Below are 17,747 nucleotides of genomic sequence, written 5' to 3'. Positions count from 1 at the left end.
CTCCCCGGGAAGCTGGCAGGCTGCGCGGCGCCTGGGGTCCCTCCGCCCACGAGAGCTGCCTCTCGGGGACAGGTGAACTGCCTCGCCGGAACTCCGCCGGGGGGCTTTGCTTTGCCTTCTGCGAAATGGAACTTTCTGGCCCCTTTGGGATCGCAAGTTAACCCACTGAAAAACAGCACCTGGAGATCACTCGCGGGAAAATCTCGATTACGTAAGACCCATGTATTAGGGTGTGGGAGTAGCTTGGGAAAAAAAAATCTTATTTAAAAATAACACTTAAGCCAGGCTCGGTGGCTCAGCCTGTAATCCCAGCGCTTTGGGAGGCTGAGGTGAGTGGATTGCCTGAGCCCGCGGGTTCGAGACCCGCCTGGGCAACTTGGTGAGACCTCATCTCTACAATAAATCAAAAAAATTAGCCGGGCGTGGGAGCGCGCGCCTGTCGTTCCAGCTACAGGCGGAAGGATCGCCGGAGCCCAGCAGGTCGAGGCTGCGGTGGCCGGGAGCGGCCACTGCACTCCAGTCTGGGCGACCGAGTGAGACTCCAACTCAAAAACAAAAACTGAAACAAAACACTTAAAATGAAAAATTTCAGACGCAAATAGCCATTGATGAGATTGTGATAAGATAATGAACAAGTGAGAGAAAAAAAGCTACAGGTCGGTGCATATTAAATATTAATTTTTTTCCATGCTGTTTGGGGGGAGATTTAGATATTTAAGGAAGTTAAAAATTCAAAGAGAAAATGTTTGCTCCCAAATATGGATTGCAGCTGTTACTCTTTTTTTTCCGAGTCAGGTCTCACTCTGTCACCCAGGCTGGAGTGCAGTGACATGATCATGGCTCACCTCAGTCTGGACTTCCTGGGCTCAGGCAATCCTCCCACCTCAGCCTGCCCAGTAGCTGGGACCTACAGGCACACACCACCCTACCGGCTAATTTTCTGATTTTCTTTTGGTAGAGATTTCACTATGTTGTCCAGACAGTCTCCAACTCCTGGGCTCAAACAATCCTCCCACCTCCGCCTTCCAAAGTGCTGGGGTTATAGGTGTGAGCCACTGGGCCTTGCTGGAACGCAGCTGGAACACAACGACTTCTCTGCTGGAACGCAACGACAACTATGTTGGGCAGTATAGACACGATGTTGTTTCTGTGTTTTATATATAAAACAGGTATTCGATATTACCTAAAGCATGGCGTTGAATGGCTTGATGGCCCTGCTGGTGCCATTTCCAGGGAGAGAATGGATCCCTTCTGCCACCTCCTCAGCTCAACAAATTATTCTGTCTTCATTTCAGGAGGAGAAAGGGGCATGTTTTGCCCATAACATTGAAGATAACCGTAAGAATACTAATTCAGTAATTCTTAGGAAAAGGAAGAAACATTTTCCAAGATTTGAGCAAAAGGAATTCTGTTTAAGGATCTAATGTCAGGAGTTTTCCAGATATGATTTTTACCCTGTTATTTATTTTTATTTTTTTGAGTCGGAGTCTTTTTTTGACTCTGTCGCCCAGGCTGAAGTGCAGTGGCACGCTCACAGCCACCCCAGCATCAACTTGCTGGGCTCTGGCGATCCTTCCACCTCAGCCTTCCAAGTAGCCGGAACTACGGATGCACACCACCATGCCCGTCTGATTTTTGTGATTTATTGTGATGAGGTCTTGCCAAATTGCTGGTGCTGGTCTCGAACCCGCGGGCTCGGGCCATCCACTCACCTCGGCTTCCCAAAGTGCTGGGATGACAGACTGAGCCACTGAGTCCAGCCCACTCTGTTATTTTTAAAAAATGATTATGTTACACCAGAGACTGATCCACATGGGATTAGGGTTTTGTTTTTTTTTGAGTTGGAGTCTCACTCTGTCGCCCAGACTGGAGTGCAGTGGCGGCTCCCTGCCACCGCAGCCTCAACCTGCTGGGCTCCTGCGATCCTTCCGCCTCAGCCTTCCAAGTAGCTGGAATTCCAGGCACGCGCTACCACGCCGGCTGATTTTTTTTGATTTATTCTAGAGATGGGGTCTTGCCTGCCCAGGCGGGTCTCGAACCCGCGGGCTCAGGCAATCCACTCACCTCAGCCTCCCAAAGGCCCGGGATTACAGGCTGAGCCACCGAGCCGGCTAGGGATTAGGGTTTTTTGAAGAAAACGTGGCAGCACAGCTGGCTTGCTTGCGCTCTCTGCACTTTTTCCTTCTCTCCTCCCTCCTTCTTTCCTTCGAGGTCCTCCTCTAGTTGGATGGCTCCCTGTAGGATATTTTAAAATTTTTTTTTGGAAAAAAGAACATAGACGTTTGCAGGGTGGCCCTCCTTCCAGGTGGCCATTGGGGAGTGTCAGGGTCAGGCGGGGCTCAGGTTGCTTGGAAGTGCAACCCTATAGCTCGTCTCTGTGTCCTTTTGTCCTACTCTTTTGGTCCAGGGAAGCTGGAGCCCTGCAGTTTTGTGTCTCATCATGCCCAGCCCCACCTCGGACTGTGTCTGTGGGCAGAGTCACCTGCCTTGTCCCCAGCCTGCTCACCCCTCCCTGGTATTTCTTGCTCCTCTTGGTCATGGCTGCTCAAACAAGGGAGTGGATGCAGAAGAGCAATTAACAAGTTGTCATTCTGGTATTCCATTTTGGGAAACTTGAGACAATAAAATTGTAAAGGCATGCACAGAAAAGAATCCTAAGCCCAACTCTAGGTCAGGATTCTTCCCTCTCAACTAGGAGGAAACAAGGTTTTAGAAAGTTTCTTTCTTTCTTTTTCTTTTTTTTGAGTTGGAGTCTCATTCTGTCACCCAGGCTAGAGGGCAGTGGCATGCTCCCGGCCACCACATCTTCAACCTGCTGGGCTCAGGAGATCCTTCTGTCTCAGCCTTCCAAGTAGCTGGAACTATAGGCACGTGCCACCACACCTGGCTAATTTTTTGATTTATTGTAGAGATGTGGTCTTGCCAAGTTGCCCAGGCTGGTCTCGAACCTGTGGGTTCAGGCAATCCTCTCATCTCGGCCTCCCAAAGTGCTGGGATTATAGTTATGAGCCACTGCGACTGGCCTCTATTTTTTTTTTTAATGTTTGGATGCTTTATTTGGTTTCTGACATTATTTTATCTCCTACATTTTGATGAGTTTTTTTTATTACTAATATATTTTATTTTAAAGATGTAGGGTAGATATTTTTGTAGAAATTACACTATGTTGCCTAGACTGGTCTCCAAGTTCTGGGCTCAAGCAATTCCCTGGCCTCAGCCTTCCAAAGTGCTGGGATTGTAGGTCCGAGTCACAATTCAGGATTAGGTATTCAAGTGGGCATCATTCAGGTAAAGTTGGGCCTCCCTTTGGTCCCCACTTTGCCTGGTTTGAGATCAGGTACCCTTATTGATGCTGTGTTCCCTTCTACCCCCAACCCTGGCAGTATCCTGCTCATGCCAATTCCTTCCTTTTTTTTTTTTGAGTTGGAGTCTCACTCTTGTCGCCCAGGCTGGAGTGCAGTGGCATGCTCACGGCCACCACAGCCTTGACCTGCTGGGCTCAGGCTATCCTTCCGCCTCAGTCTTCCAAGTAGCTGGAACTACAGATGCAGGCCACCACACCTGGCTAGTTTTTGTGATTTATTCTAGAGACGAGGTCTCACCAAGTTGCCCAGGCTGGTCGAAACACTGGGCTCAGGTAATCCTCTCACCTTGGCCTCCCACAGTGCTGGGATTACAGGCTGAGCCACCGCACCCGGCCTGTCAATCCCTTTCTTACAGAAAGTTTCAACTACTGTTTTGGGCTTCGCTTTTAGGATTTTAGGTGATTCTAGGCCCTTTGAAGAAAAATGAGACATGAGGATCAAGTGGTTGACTTTGATATATTTGATTTAATCAGAACAAAGAAAATTGGAGGGTGTGAGGGAATGTATTTGTTATTCCACAGACTCTCTCTTTCCTCTTTTTTCTGATTATCAGCCAAGCAGAGGCTCCATCCCCTCCATTACACTGGTGCATGGCTACTAACATTTTTGCGATTGTTCTGCAGTTTGGTTGCAGATCAGTGGATGACAGCAAGCAGGTATTGCTGCTTCCCCCTCGTCTGTGTCTGATTTCACACTTGGTAATTTAGGGTGGAGTTATGCCCATGGTGGCTGCACACCTGAATTGCCTGGGCCAGTTCTGGTTTATGTCATTGTCCTGTTTTTTTGGGGTTTTTTTTTAACTTTTTCTTTATTTCAATAGCCTTAGGGAGTGCAAATAGTTTTTTTTAAGTGTACCCACCGCCCGACCTGTGCGCTTTGCACCTGATAGGTAGTTTTCCATCCCTCCACCCCTCCCCCTTCTGAGTCACCAGTGTTCATTATACTTTGCGAATCCTTAGTTTTGCTCCCACTTAGAAGTGAGATCATGAGGTATTACCCTGTTTTTATTTGTGCCACTTCTCATTCTCAAAAGTGTCCCCCGTTGGAAGATAGATGTATATGGTTGTTCTGGTGATGTGGCATGTATGGTTTGACATTAGAGAAAACAGGTGAACTGAGGATGTTCTTTTTTTTTTTTTGAGTTGGAGCCTTACTCTGTCTCTCAGGCTGGAGGTCAGTGGCACGCTCCCAGCTCCCGCAGCCTAAATCTGCTGGGCTCAGGTGATCCTCCCACCTGAGCCTTCCAAGTAGCTGGAACTACAGGCACGCGCCACCACGCCTGGCTAATTTTTTGATTTATTGTAGAGACGAGATCTCACCAAGTTGCCCAGGCTGGTCTCGAACCCGTGGGCTCAGGCAATCCTCTTACCTCGGCCTCCCAAAGTGCTGATATTATAGGCGTGAGCCACCATGCAGACACTGAGGAAGTTCTAAGTGGAGAGGATGAGGTACTGTATGAACCTGCTTATGTACTGGGGTCCCACTGGTAAAGATGTGGGTTTTCTGAGGAGTATCCAGTAAAAACAGTTGATTCCAGCTAGTGTACAAGGCTGCTTGGACTTCTCTGTCTGAAAGGACATACTTAAAATCTCACATTTGTTTACTGCTCCCTTTTTAATCAAGTACTTAATGGCATTCAGATTCAGAGAAATCATGGGCAGTCCCCAGGACAGAGTCCCAAGGAGACAGTCTTTCTTTTTTTTTGGAGTTAGTGTCTCACTCTGTCATCTAGACTGGAGTGCAGTGGCTGCTCCCGGCCACTGCAGCCTCGACATGCTGGGCTCAGGTGCTGGAACTACAGGCACACAGCACCATGCCTGACTAATTTTTTGATTTATTGCAGAGTTCCGGCCTCCACTGAGCAGGGCCTGAGGTGGGGGGAGGGAATGAGAAAGAAAGAGACAGAAACAGTGGGATTGGGAGGACTCTCTCCCAGGTATGGAGTGAGAGAGAGCACATTTATTTTCACCACATGCCTCTTATATAGGGAAAAAATCACATGAGGGAGGGCAAAACCACACAAGCAAGATATATGTTGTGCCGGGCTCGGTGGCTCAGCCTGTAATCCCGTGCCTTTGGGAGGCTGAGGTGAGTGGATTGCCTGAGCCCGAGGGTTCGAGACCCGCCTGGGCAGCGAAACCTCATCTCTACAATGAATTAAAAAAAAAATCAGCTGGGCGTGGTAGCGCATGCCTGTAATTCCGGCTACTTGGAAGGCTGAGGGGCTACTTGGAAGGCTGAGGCGGAAGGATCACCTGGCCCAGTAGGCGAGGCTGCAGGTGGCCGTGGCCAGCCACTGCACTCCAGTCTGGGCGACAGAGTGAGACTCCAACTCAAAAACAAACAAACAAACAAAAAAGATATATGTTAATGTCTAAACTATGCTTATCTTAACATCTATGCTAAGTTAAAAGCAAGGCAATCCCTTAAGACAGGCAGCCTCTGGACTAGGCATGACTCTGCTGTGTTCTTCATGGAATAACAACCAAAGGTCAGGGGAGACAAAGGAAATATAGGCTTGGTTCCTTGAACACAAGCCAAGAAACATAAAGACCTTGTCAGCTTATGCTCTGGTTTCCTTCAATTTATCGTAGAGATGAGGTCTCACCAAGTTGCCCAGGCTGGACTGGAACCCGTGGGGTCAGGCAGTCCTCTCACCTCAGCCTCCCAAAGTGCTGAGATTATAGGCATGAGCCACCATGCCTGACTAAGGACACAATCTTTAGGGGCATCCATTTCACCCTTTCCTAGATTTGCATCTTCTTCAGAAGAGTCACAAATGGCACTGAGTTCTTAGTAGTACAACATACCAATTGCCAGTGCTCCATTTTAATATCACGAAAAGATTGCCTCATTTACCAATTTCTGAAGGTATCTTTCAGTTAAATTTTAAACTTCTGATGATGGCTCAAGGTACATGTTCACCCCCTACTTATCTTTCTTGAGGTAGGATTTAAAATTGTTTCCGTAACATAATGGTTGCTCACTATAGAACACTACTGTGGAACAAATGAGTGGCTTTGATAGGACTGAGGGTTAGTCTTAATTTCCGTGTGCAAATGTGTACGGTTCTGAAGACTGAATTTCACAAAGATGATTTTAGAGGTTGTTCTTGACTCCATGCTCAATAATGATATGAAGTTCCTAGATTCATGTTAGAAACCCACTTCCTGGGAAGAAGATTTTCTTTCTTTACTTGCCCATTTAGGGTCTCTAGTCTGTCTCCCATAGACCCCCCACCCCACAAGACTTCAGTGCCTCTCTGACACCTGAGTGTTCTATGCTTCCTTGGGAAGGTCACTGCCATTGTAGATTCTCATCTTGAGCACAAGCTGAGGAACCTGGTAGCAGAACACCACTTACTGTATGTAGCGTGTCTCAGGCAGCCTTTCACCAGCTTTCCTCCCCAGAGGTCTCAAAAATAGATGCTTTTTTTTTTTTTTTTTTACAGGAGGCAAAGCTCATCTAAGATTTGGGATGAATCTGTAAACATTTTGAATATTCCCTTAGAGAAGCCACTGCACATGAAAGTCTTTTAAAAGAAGGCCACCTAGAATTTCAAAGCTAACTTGCAGGGGGAGCCCGTTTTTGTGAAAACATATCGTCTAGTTGTAGTGTTCAATATTCACAATCATAGATGGTGGCTTTTTTTGGATCCCAATCTCTGAGTCCAATGTAGAATGAATTCCTGGATCTTCAAAGCACATTGTCCATAAATATTCATTTCTTTTGTGGAAAAGCAAAGTAGAAAAAGTGATGAGTTCAGACAAAAGGCAACGCATTATGGCAAGCTCATTTTGAGGTCATGGGGGTTGGCAATTAACCTTCAGGATGTCAAATTAGGCTTACATAATGTTTGTTGAATTTTCTCATTCTGTCTCCTACCTTTACCCTCATCCTTCTGATAGGCTCCCGTTTGATGGTTTCTAGCGTCTTATAACAATTTTATCACCTTAGTGGGAAGATCATTCTATTCATTATTCTGGCATGTGGAGGCATAGAGACCTCAGAGGAGGCGAAGGGGTCAGCTGTTTTCCTTATTAGTAACCTGGCATATCATCATCGTAAGAGTACAAGACAATTTATTTGGGAATGTAGGTAGGATGCTGCAATCATTAGTTCTTCACAGAGGGAGGTGGTGATACTGGCATTATTAAACAACAAACCCACCTCTCTTACTTTTCCTTGTAGATACATGACTGAGATGCGAATACCCTCTGCTACCCAGCATTCTGCAGTTTTCTTATGGTGAACTCTTGATGGATTGGACTCCTGGTTGCTGGCAACTCCTGGGCTGGAGAAATAGCTATGATCAGACCGGGGCTTAGAAGGCAGTATTTTCGTCCACTGAAGAAGAGGAGTTTGTTGCTGTTGAGACTCGTAGCTATTGTCTTTGCTGTGCTTCTGTTTTGTGAATTTTTAATCTATTACTTAGTGATCTTTCGGTGTCATTGGCCTGAGGTGAAAACTCCAGCCTCTGATGGCAAACGAGCCACACTTGATCCTGTGCTGAAAGCCATGTTTCTGGCTGATACTCACCTGCTTGGGGAAGTCCAAGGCCACTGGCTAGACAAATTACGAAGGTGAGAAGTAACATCAGGAACTCTTCTGAAATTCTGTAGGGAAAAGATATAACCCTTTCTCCACAGGTCAGGCTTGATAGCTTTAGATTCCTCTTAGTTATTCTCTCAAGGAAGGACATTTAGGGTATTTGACTTTGACTTTCCTGGAGATATATATATATATATATATATACCTACATACACATATACATACATTATATATATGTATTTGTATATCTATATCTATATATATACAGGGCCTCATAATTTGGGATCAGGTCTGGACCACTGATAACTTTGTGACTGCGTCAAGTAACTAGGGCCCCCCTGAGCCTCTGCTTCCTTGCTTGAAACTGGGTTAAGATAAGAAGAAGATACCAGCACTGGCCAGCACCTGGGAGTGGTGCCCTGGCAGGGAGAACACAGACTGTGCTGCTGGTCCTCTCACTTATGCCGGTGTGTAATTCCGAGCCAGTTGGTTTTTTGCCTTCTCTGGACAGCAGAGGAACAGGGCAGGTTTGTGGCTGCCTCCTGGGGAAGGGCCAGGTCCTTCTCCCACTCAGACCTGCCCCTGCATGGTCCATCTGTTTTTCCATCAGAAAGTCTTTTCATTTTAAAATTATTTTTAAAATTTTTATTTGTTTATTTTTTGAGTTGGAGTCTCACTCTGTCACCCAGGCTGGAGGGCAGTGGCATGCTCCTGGCCACTGCAGCCTCCACCTGCTGGGCTCAGGCGATCCTTCCGCCTCAGCCTTCCAAGTAGCTGGAACCACAAGCATGTACCACCATGCCCGGCTAATTTTTTGATTTATCGTAGAGACAAGGTCTCACCAAGTTGTCCAGGCTGGTCTCGAACTCCTGGGTTCAGGCAATCCTCTTGCCTCAGCCTCCCAAAATGCTGGGATTACAGGCTTGAGCTGCTGTGCTCAGCCAAAATTATTTTTGAATCAGGTGCATTTGTCTTGTGTAGCCATCACCATCATCTCCAGAACTCTCTTCCTGAACGGAAATTCTGCACCCATTAAACACTGAATCTTCATTCTTTCTTTCCCAGCCCCCGTCCCAGGCTCCAGCAATCTCTGTTTTATTTCCCATCTCTGTGAATTTGACCATTCTGGGTACCTCATACACGTGGAATCATACAGCATTTGTCCCTTTGTGATTGACTTTTTTCACTTAGCATAATGTCCTCGAGGTCCATCCGCGCAGCATGTGCCAGAATTTCCTTCTTTCGTATAGACCTTGCATGTATGGGCCACGTTTTGCTTGTCCATTTTCCTGTTGATGGACATGTGGGCTGCTACCCCCTCCTGGCTTCTAGGGCCTACCAGAAGTCATCGATGGGGTACCAGCTACCACGCCCACCTAACTTTTAAAATTTTTTTGTAGAGTTGGGGGGTCTCGCTATGTGTCCAGGCTGGTCTTGAACTTCTGGCTTCTACTGATCCTCTGACCTTGGCCTTCCAAAGTGCTGGGATTACAGGCATGAGCCACTGCACCCAGCCTCCCCTAGTTATGTATCCAAGAACATAACATTTTCCTTTTGTGGGGCAGTGCAGCTAGAAGAATGCTTAAAAAGGAGGATAGATTTGTGATCCTTAGGAAAACGACATGGGCTGGAGTTGCTTAGGTTGAAGCGTGGGAAGGCTGACCAAGCATTGGTGTTTTTGAGCACCCGCCATATGCCTGTGCTGTGCTGGGAATTTTTCAATTCCCATACATATCCTGTGCAAGTAGGTGTTACCAGTGAAGAAACCAGAAGTCAGAGTAGGCAGTGTTCTCCAGGCCACAGCCTGTCAACACGTGGAGCTGGGGTTTTAAGCCATTGCCTGTCAGTTGCAGATCCCAGGCTCTTTTCGTTTGCTCATCTTATCTTTGGGATGATTCCTTGTCTTTCTGAAATCTACAGGGTTTACTAATCTGATATTGGCCAGTCTGTTTCTCTCGTTGTCTCCCCCGACTCTGAAGCAAAGAAGGAAGTTTAAGTCCCTGTAAGAAGTGAAACTTGAGCTAGATACTATCACCTTCTCTGTATGGTGCAAACTCAGTCTACATTGGGACTCTCTGGGAGCTGCATTAGATGCCCTCAAATCCCTGGGGCTCTCTTAACTGAGTGACGGCTTTGGGGAACAGTGTGGGGTCTGGGACACCATGTAGAGGAAGTCAGTGTTGGACTGTTAGAGGTGTGTTGGGAAGGGGGCTGACTCTCATTCGGTATTTAATTCCCCACATCTTTTCATTTTTATTTTAAAGATGTGGAGTACAATTCGGGGTTAGATATACAAATATTTATTATGCAGATACCCTTGTTGATGAGGTGTGCCCCTCCCTTCCTGGCAGTTTCCCTCAACTGCCAATCCCACCCCCTCTCCCCTGGCAGTTTCCCACTACTGCCAATCCCCTTCTTATAGTATTATGCTAATTAATTCCCCACATTTAGTCAGATACAGACTCGGCCCTTCCAAGCCTGGGGTGCGAGAGGCTCGTCAGGAAGGAGCCTGGGATCATTCAGTTCACCTTTTTATTTTATTTTATTTTATTTTGAGTTGGAGTCTCACTCTGTCGCCCAGACTGGAGTGCAGTGGCCGTTCCCAGCCACCGCAGCCTCGACCTGCTGGGCTCCGGCGATCCTTCCGCCTCAGCCTTCCCAGTAGCCAGAATTACAGGCATGCACTACCACACCCGGCTGAGTTTTTGATTTATTGTAGAGATGAGGTCTCACTGCCCAGGCGGGTCTTGAACCCGCGGGCTCAGGCAATCCATTCACCTCAGCCTCCCAAAGGCGCGGGATTACAGGCTGAGCCACCAAGCCCGGCTTCAGTTCACCTTTTTAATGGCTCTTAAGACAGAAGTGGCCTCCATGCAAGAAAGAGGCTGACGCCTTCTATCTTCCTCTTGGCCTCCAGGGAATGGCAAATGGAGAGAGCTTTCCAGACGGCGCTGTGGTTGCTGCAGCCAGAAGTTGTCTTCATTCTGGGGGATATCTTTGATGAAGGAAAATGGAGCTCTGCCCAGGTAGGACCCTGTGATCCAGGCCCCTCATCCTGCTTTGAGGGACCATCCAGTCCAGGAAATCTATGAGGCACCACCAGCTCAAGCTGGACGCTTTGCTTAGTACTGACATAAAATGCATAGTCTATCTCGAGAATTTTTAGGATGTGTGTCTAACGCTAATCTTGAGTTAGGCTGGCTAATCTTATGTTTGTCTATTTAGCAAATGCGTGGATTAGCCAGACATCATTTGGTTGCAATGCACTGTCTTGTGAACTTCTTGGGAAAGGGAAAAACAGGCAAGATGGATGCTATTTCCAGTTGTTACCAAAATTACAGAATGCATGTTGAAATGGCCATTGAATGTACACTCTTATTTTTATTTGTTTTTTGAGTCAGGGTCTCACTCTGTCGCCCAGGCTGGAGTGCAGTGGCATACTCACGGCCACCACGCAGCCTCGACCCCCTGGGCTCAGGCGATCCTTCCATCTCAGCCTTCCAAGTAGCTGGAACTACAGGCTTGTGCAAACACACTCAGTTAATTTTTTGATTTATTGTAGAGATGAGGTCTCGCCAAGTTGCCCAGGTTGGTGTTGAAACCATGGGCTCAGGCAATCCTCTTACCTTGGCCTCCTAGAGTGCTGGGATTATAGGCGTGCACCACTGTGCCCAACCTACACTCTTGTTATTTTTATTTTTAATTTTTTTGAGTTGGGAGTCTCACTCTGTCGCCCAGGCTGGAGTGCAGTGGCATGCTTCTGGCCACCATGCAGCCTCGACCCCCTGAACTCAGGTGATTCTTCTGTCTCAGCCTTCCAAGTAGCTGGAACCACAGGTTCATGCCAGCATGCCCGGCTAATTTTTTGATTTATTGTGGAGATGAGGTCTCGCCAAGTTGCCCAGGCGGGTCTCGAACCCAAGAGCTCAGGTAATCCCCTCGCCTCCGCCACACTTTTATTTAGCCACTACATTATGAGAACTGTGCTACAAAGATTACTTGCTACTCTCCTCTGACTGTCTTCTGAGTGAGAGGTGAAGAGGGATCCGTGAAGACTTAGTGTGAAATTTCTCTGCTCTCAGGGGGCTGAGACTCCTGCCTGAGCATTGGGGTAACATAAGCCTTTCGTAAACCCAGGAGAAAGGTTGTTTTCACCTTAGCTGTCACAGTGCTTGGCTTATTACATTCTTGGAATGAATGAAAGCAGGAACTGTTCTTGCTACTTAGTGAATGATGTTCAGTCCCTAAAGGTTTTCAGAAGGGATTTTATTTGGGAGATATTTTTTAAAACTTCATAGGCATTTCCCAGGACAGTCCAATAGCTACACAAAGGAAGTCTTGGTTCAGATTTGCTAGGATCCCACTGTTTACAGAGTTGCAATGTTTGTTATGATCTAGGCTACAATTAAATGTGAGCAATGGAACCTGCTATATGTAAAGAGCAACTAGTTATTGAAGGAAGTTAGATGTATCTGTTGCTTTTGTAAATTAAGGGCAACATTTAATGTCTTCCTAAGTTTGTTATTTTGATTTTATGTTATTCTGGCTTTAACTGTTAATTGTCAAAGTGGAATCTTTGTAAATGTATTGAAAGACTTCCTAGCCAACGTGTCTCCCTAGGTTGTGCCATATTTAAAATTTTAAGGCAAGGTTGATTACTTTATAGAACAGAGATGTTTTTACCCAGCTTGGGGTGTTTGTCCGGTTGATACGTTTAGGCTTATAAAACTAAGCACTATACTAACATAACTCTGAAGCTTAAAAATAACACAAATATCAGAATAATCTTGAAACATTACAGTAAATTTTTTTGCCTTTTTTTAACATCTCATTAGTTCTCATTTCCACCATCGTAGCCTTAGGGGTTGCTGACTTTGAAGATGTTCTCATCCTTGTCTTGGTTGAGACACATGAAAAGTTTTCTGGACACTTTCTAAGAGTTCGTACTTACAGCATGTCTAGATCTGAAGCAGTTTTCAACCTGGGGTCCATGCATGGCTTTTGGGGGATCTTGAAACAATAGGTATATAAACAGAATATTTTGGGGGATTGTCAGTTATGTCTTTAAAATGGAGGAGGATACTATTTGATTAAAATTTGGCAGCAAATTAAATAATCTGAAGTATTAGCTGTAATCGTAGAAAAAGTATCATATGTAATTAAGAATTCAAAGTTCTACATTAACTTTATGGGCAACTGGTTTGGACGGGGGAATCAACTTCTCCCATCCAAACAGGGGTCATGTTTTTTTAGTCACAGGGAAGGTAGGTTCTCTGGCTCTCAGTAGATGTTATTTCCTTCAGGCCTGGGCGGATGATGTGGCTCGGTTTCAGAAAATGTTCAGACATCCAAGTCATGTGCAGCTGAAGGTAGTTGCTGGTAACCATGACATTGGCTTCCACTATGCGTAAGTAGTTCACTAAAGCATTGTGCCCTGAGGGCTCTTGTTAACAGTAATTTTAAATGGGCTAAAGTTCAAGTGAAGGCCTTCTGTGTGCTGTGTTGAGGAAATCTGCTTTCCTCCGAGATGCAGGCTCTGGAATGCAAGCACTTTAAGGAGTTTTAAAAATTGTGGCAGGTAGTATACCCTTAACAAATATCTGGTGAATGAATGACTTTTTTTTTTTTTTTTTGAGTTGGAGTCTCACTCTGTCGCCCAGACTGGAGTGCAGTGGCCGCTCCCGGCCACCGCAGCCTCCACCTGCTGGGCTCCGGCGATCCTTCCACCTCAGCCTTCTGAGTAGCCAGAATTACAGGCATGTGCTACCACGCCAGCTGATTTTTTTATTTATTGTAGAGATGAGGTCTCAATACCCAGGCGGGTCTCGAACTTGCGGGCTCAGGCAATCCACTCACCTCAGTCTCCCAAAGGCACGGGATTACAGGCTGAGTCACTGAGCCTGGCCACTTTTTTTTTGAGGTGGAGTCTTACTGTCGCCCAGACTGGAGTACAGTGGCACACTCACAGCCACCCCAGCGTCGACCTTGCTGGGCTCCGGCGATCCTTCCGCTTCAGCCTTCCAAGTAGCCACCCAGCTAATTTTTGATTTATTGTAGAGACGAGGTCTTGCCAAGTTGCCCGGGCTGGTCTCAAACCCACGGGCTCAGGCAATCTACTTGCCTTGGCCTCCCAAAGTGCTGGGATTACAGGCTGAGCCACTGAGCCGGGCCAAATGAATGAATTTCTTGTGCCCTTGGGAAACCTTTACCTTGAAACTTAGATTTAATGACCAATTATTTTCTTTGGGAATCAAAGTAATCAGAAAACAAGACCACTTAGACACTTGAATAGCTAGCATTTGTATAGTGCTCTAGTGCTTATAATGTGCCATCCTGTTCTAAGTATTTACGTCCATATGCTAACTCTTTTGGTCTTTACCATGGTCCTGTTATTTTACCCATTGTACTAGTGAGTAAACTGAGGCTGCGGGCAGCTTCTTGCTCCAGCTTCATGTAAGTAGTTGTAAGGAGCTGAGATTTTAGCTTCTATAGCCTGGGCCAGTTGGAGCCCTTAACTACTAAGGGCTGGTCTGAAACTAAAGGCCTGAAAGTTATTTTCTGTGTTCATGATAACTCAGCAAAGTTCTGAAATGGTTTATCCTGAAAAATGTTTCTTTTCGCGATTGAATATAGGATGAGTACATACACGGTAAAACGGTTTGAGAAAGTTTTCAACTCTGAGAGGCTGTTTTCCTGGAAAGGTGTTAAGTGAGTATCCTTTGCAATTCGTATGAAGACTCTTAGTCCGAGGAACCTTCATTTCATAAAGGTGACTGCCATGCTGGGTCCATCTGTCTATCTGTGTTCCATCTAGCCTGGTCTGTGATCTTGAAACAACTGTCCCTCAGGCTGTCCTTGCTGATGGTCACTGTGGGAGCTGAGCGATGGAACCTCAAGACACTCTGAGTTTCCTGTCGGCTTAGGGCTCTGTCCCACGATTGCAGGAAGGACATACTTTCAGTCTGCACTGTCTCTGGGTGGTATGAACGTCATCAGCCCACTTTGTAAAGCAGTCTCTTTTTATTTGATCAGAATGGCCTTATTTTACTTTTCCAAGGCTGTTCCCATGGTTATGCGGTCCTGGGAGTTGGTGGCAGAGTGTTTGCGATGCCTCTGTAGCTCTGTGTCTGCCTGTTCGCATCAGCCTTGCCTTTCAGACCACTGCACTCGAACCCTAAGCCTGTCCATCAGCATCAGTGCCCTCTCTGCTAGGCCACTTCAGTGCCTGTTTCTAGGCCCTTTGGGAGCTCTGTGTGTGTCTACAGCATGTGTGGGCAGGACTATATACACTATCCTAGTTGTAGAAACAGTAGAGAGAAAAAAGGTAGGAGAGGAAGCTTTTCCTGTATTCACCCTGTTCTTCCTGTGGGTGCCTGGCCTGCTGTTGACCTTGGGTACAGCAGCAACCTAGGCTGTCAGGTGAGGTCATCTCTATCTGGTGGGTTCTCAGCAAATGCTCACCTTTCCTTCCTGCTCCCTGGAGGGAGAGTCTGTAGTAGGAAACTTCCCTTCCTGAGTAAGAGACAGGAAACAATTTGAGTTATTCCCTCTAAATGTAGTGTTGAATAAATTTTTTGTGTGTGAGTTGGAGTCTCACTCTGTTGCCCAGGCTGGAGTGCAGTGGCACACTCACACCCGCCGCAGCCTCGACCTGGTGGGCATAGGTGATCCTTCCGCCTCAGCCTTCCAAGTAACTGGAACTACAGACATGCGCTACCACACCTGGCTAATTTTTTTATTTATTGTAGAGATGAAGTTTCACCAAGTTGCCCAGACTGATCTTGAACCCTTGGGCTCAGGCAATCCTCTCACCTCGGCCTCCCAAAGTGTTGGGATTATAGGCATGAGCCACCGCGCCTGGCCGTGTTGAAGAAACTTTAAACACGTTTGTCATGTTTCACATAACTCAGCTCCTTATCTCTAAAATGGGTTACGCTTCAAGCAGTCTTTATGGACAGGCACCTTCTTTGTGCCTAGGTGGCATGTGTGTAGGAAGTAAAGTCATATTTAGTGAGAGTCCATCAAACATACAATTCAAGTAAAGCTGTTACAGAGGCTGACCAGCTGAGTTTGTGTATGGTGTGCCCTGTGGTTCACGTTACACAGCAGTAACAACACTGAATTGACATCTACCAAATATGTTCTAGCAGCATGCTGTGTTCTTTTTTTTTTTGAGTTGGAGTCTCACTCTTGTCTTCCGGCTGGAGTGCAGTGGCACGCTCACGGCCGCCATAGCCTCTACCTACTAGGCTCAGGGGATCCTTCCGCCTCAGCCTTCCAAGTAGCTGGAACTACAGGCATGCGCTACCACGTCCAGCTGGTTTTTGTGATTCATTATAGAGATGAGGTCTCACCAAGTTGCCCAAGCCGGTCTCGAGCCCCCGGGCTCAGGCAATCCTCTCGCCTTGGCCTCCCAAAGTGCTGGGATGATAGGCTGAGCTACCGCGCCCGGCCAACAGTCTGTGTTCTAAGCTCCTGCCATATCATGTCATCTTGTCCTCAACCGGCTGATGGTATAGGTGTCCTGTTCTTATCCCGGCCTTTACAGAGGAGGCACTGGAACAGATGAGGTTCTCATTAGATGCTAGGCTTAGAGGCAGTTTAACCTCAGAGCTTCTGTAATCTGAGACTTTGCACAAATTTAGGGTTAAAAATCTTTTTACTGTGTCTTGGACACCAACTCCCAGCAATGCCATTTTTGTTAAAAAAAATTAGACTAGGTGGGATTTACAGGTGTTCTGGGCTTGTTTCTTCACACTGTGAATAGTTTTCTTTTTGTGGGAACCCTAGGAAAAGAAAACACATAACCACACTAGCCCTGACCTGCTTGTTCCCATCTGCTTCAGCTTCGTGATGGTCAACAGCATCGCGCTGGAAGGGGACAGTTGTGTCATCTGTTCTGAGGCAGAAGCTGAACTCATCGAAATTTCCCACAGGCTGAATTGCTCCCAACAGGTAGGAGGTTATCTGTGCCGCAGGTGTTTGCCATCCCCACATCTGTTTTTGTTTACCGCTCAGCTCCTTGGCCTTTCCGCCGTTTGAATGAACGATGATTGATGGCCTGACTTGTACCCAGCAGGAACATCGTTCTAGCCGGTGTCGCAACAGGCAGCCGCTACCCATGTCTGCTCCTGTCCTCCTGCAGGTGAGCTGAGGAGGAAGGGCACAGGGCGGGCGGCAGAGCCGTCGGGGCTTCGTGACATCCCACGTGACTCTCCTTTAAATCCCGGGCAGCATTATCCGCTCTACCGCAGAAGTGATGCTAATTGTTCTGGGGAAGATGCTGCACCTCCCGAGGAAAGGAACATCCCGTTCAAGGAGAAATATGACGTGCTTTCTCGTCAGGCTTCACAAAAGGTTGGCCAGGGTATCGTGGTGGCTTCATGTTGCAGGGTGACTCCCACCGACTTACATTTGAACAGGTGTCTGGGAGAGAGCACTTGTTTGCTGGAACACACGTGACTTTCACAGTTATTCACTGGGGGACCAGGGCAGGGCTTTGATAGTACCTCTGGTTTTCATTTAGTCACTTTGTTCCTTTCTTTTCTCCAGTAAATCTACTTCTTTTTTTTTTTTTTTTTTGAGTTGGAGTCTTACTCCGTCTCCCAGGTTGGAGTGCAGTGGCACACTCAGGGCCACCCCAGTGTCGACCTACTGGGCTCAGGCGATCCTTCTGCCTCAGTCTTCCATCAGCCTTCCAAGGAGGTGGAACTACAGGCATGTGCTACCACGCCCGGCTAATTTTTTTTGGTTGTTTTTGTTATTATTATTATTTTTTATTATAAAGATGTGGGGTACAATTCAGGGTTAGGTATACAAACATTGATTATG

The 17,747-nt window shown here is 46.7% G+C and overlaps 1 protein-coding gene across 3 annotated transcripts in view; it reads left to right on the top strand.

The window, feature by feature from the left end:
- Positions 1-170: 170 nt before the first annotated feature.
- The window catches only part of MPPE1 (metallophosphoesterase 1), a 20,731-nt gene continuing 3,154 nt past the window's right edge, over positions 171-17,747 (top strand). Inside the window, exons 1-8 of one of the 3 annotated variants that reach the window (XM_008059116.2) lie at positions 171-211; positions 7,557-7,948; positions 10,834-10,942; positions 13,220-13,323; positions 14,550-14,624; positions 16,763-16,871; positions 16,996-17,061; positions 17,151-17,273. In XM_008059116.2, the coding sequence (XP_008057307.1) occupies positions 7,674-7,948; positions 10,834-10,942; positions 13,220-13,323; positions 14,550-14,624; positions 16,763-16,871; positions 16,996-17,061; positions 17,151-17,273 (861 nt within the window). In that variant the 5' untranslated portion in view covers positions 171-211; positions 7,557-7,673. Of the gene's footprint in view, positions 212-7,556; positions 7,949-10,833; positions 10,943-13,219; positions 13,324-14,549; positions 14,625-16,762; positions 16,872-16,992; positions 17,062-17,150; positions 17,274-17,747 lie in introns of all 3 variants that reach the window. The other 2 variants (XM_008059115.2, XM_008059117.2) reach the window with 2 other exon arrangements.

Source organism: Carlito syrichta, unplaced genomic scaffold (genome assembly GCF_000164805.1).
Source record: "Carlito syrichta isolate Samal-C Ts95f unplaced genomic scaffold, Tarsius_syrichta-2.0.1 Scaffold303725, whole genome shotgun sequence".
Taxonomy (NCBI): domain Eukaryota; kingdom Metazoa; phylum Chordata; class Mammalia; order Primates; family Tarsiidae; genus Carlito; species Carlito syrichta.
This window is presented reverse-complemented; position numbering and strand designations above follow the sequence as displayed.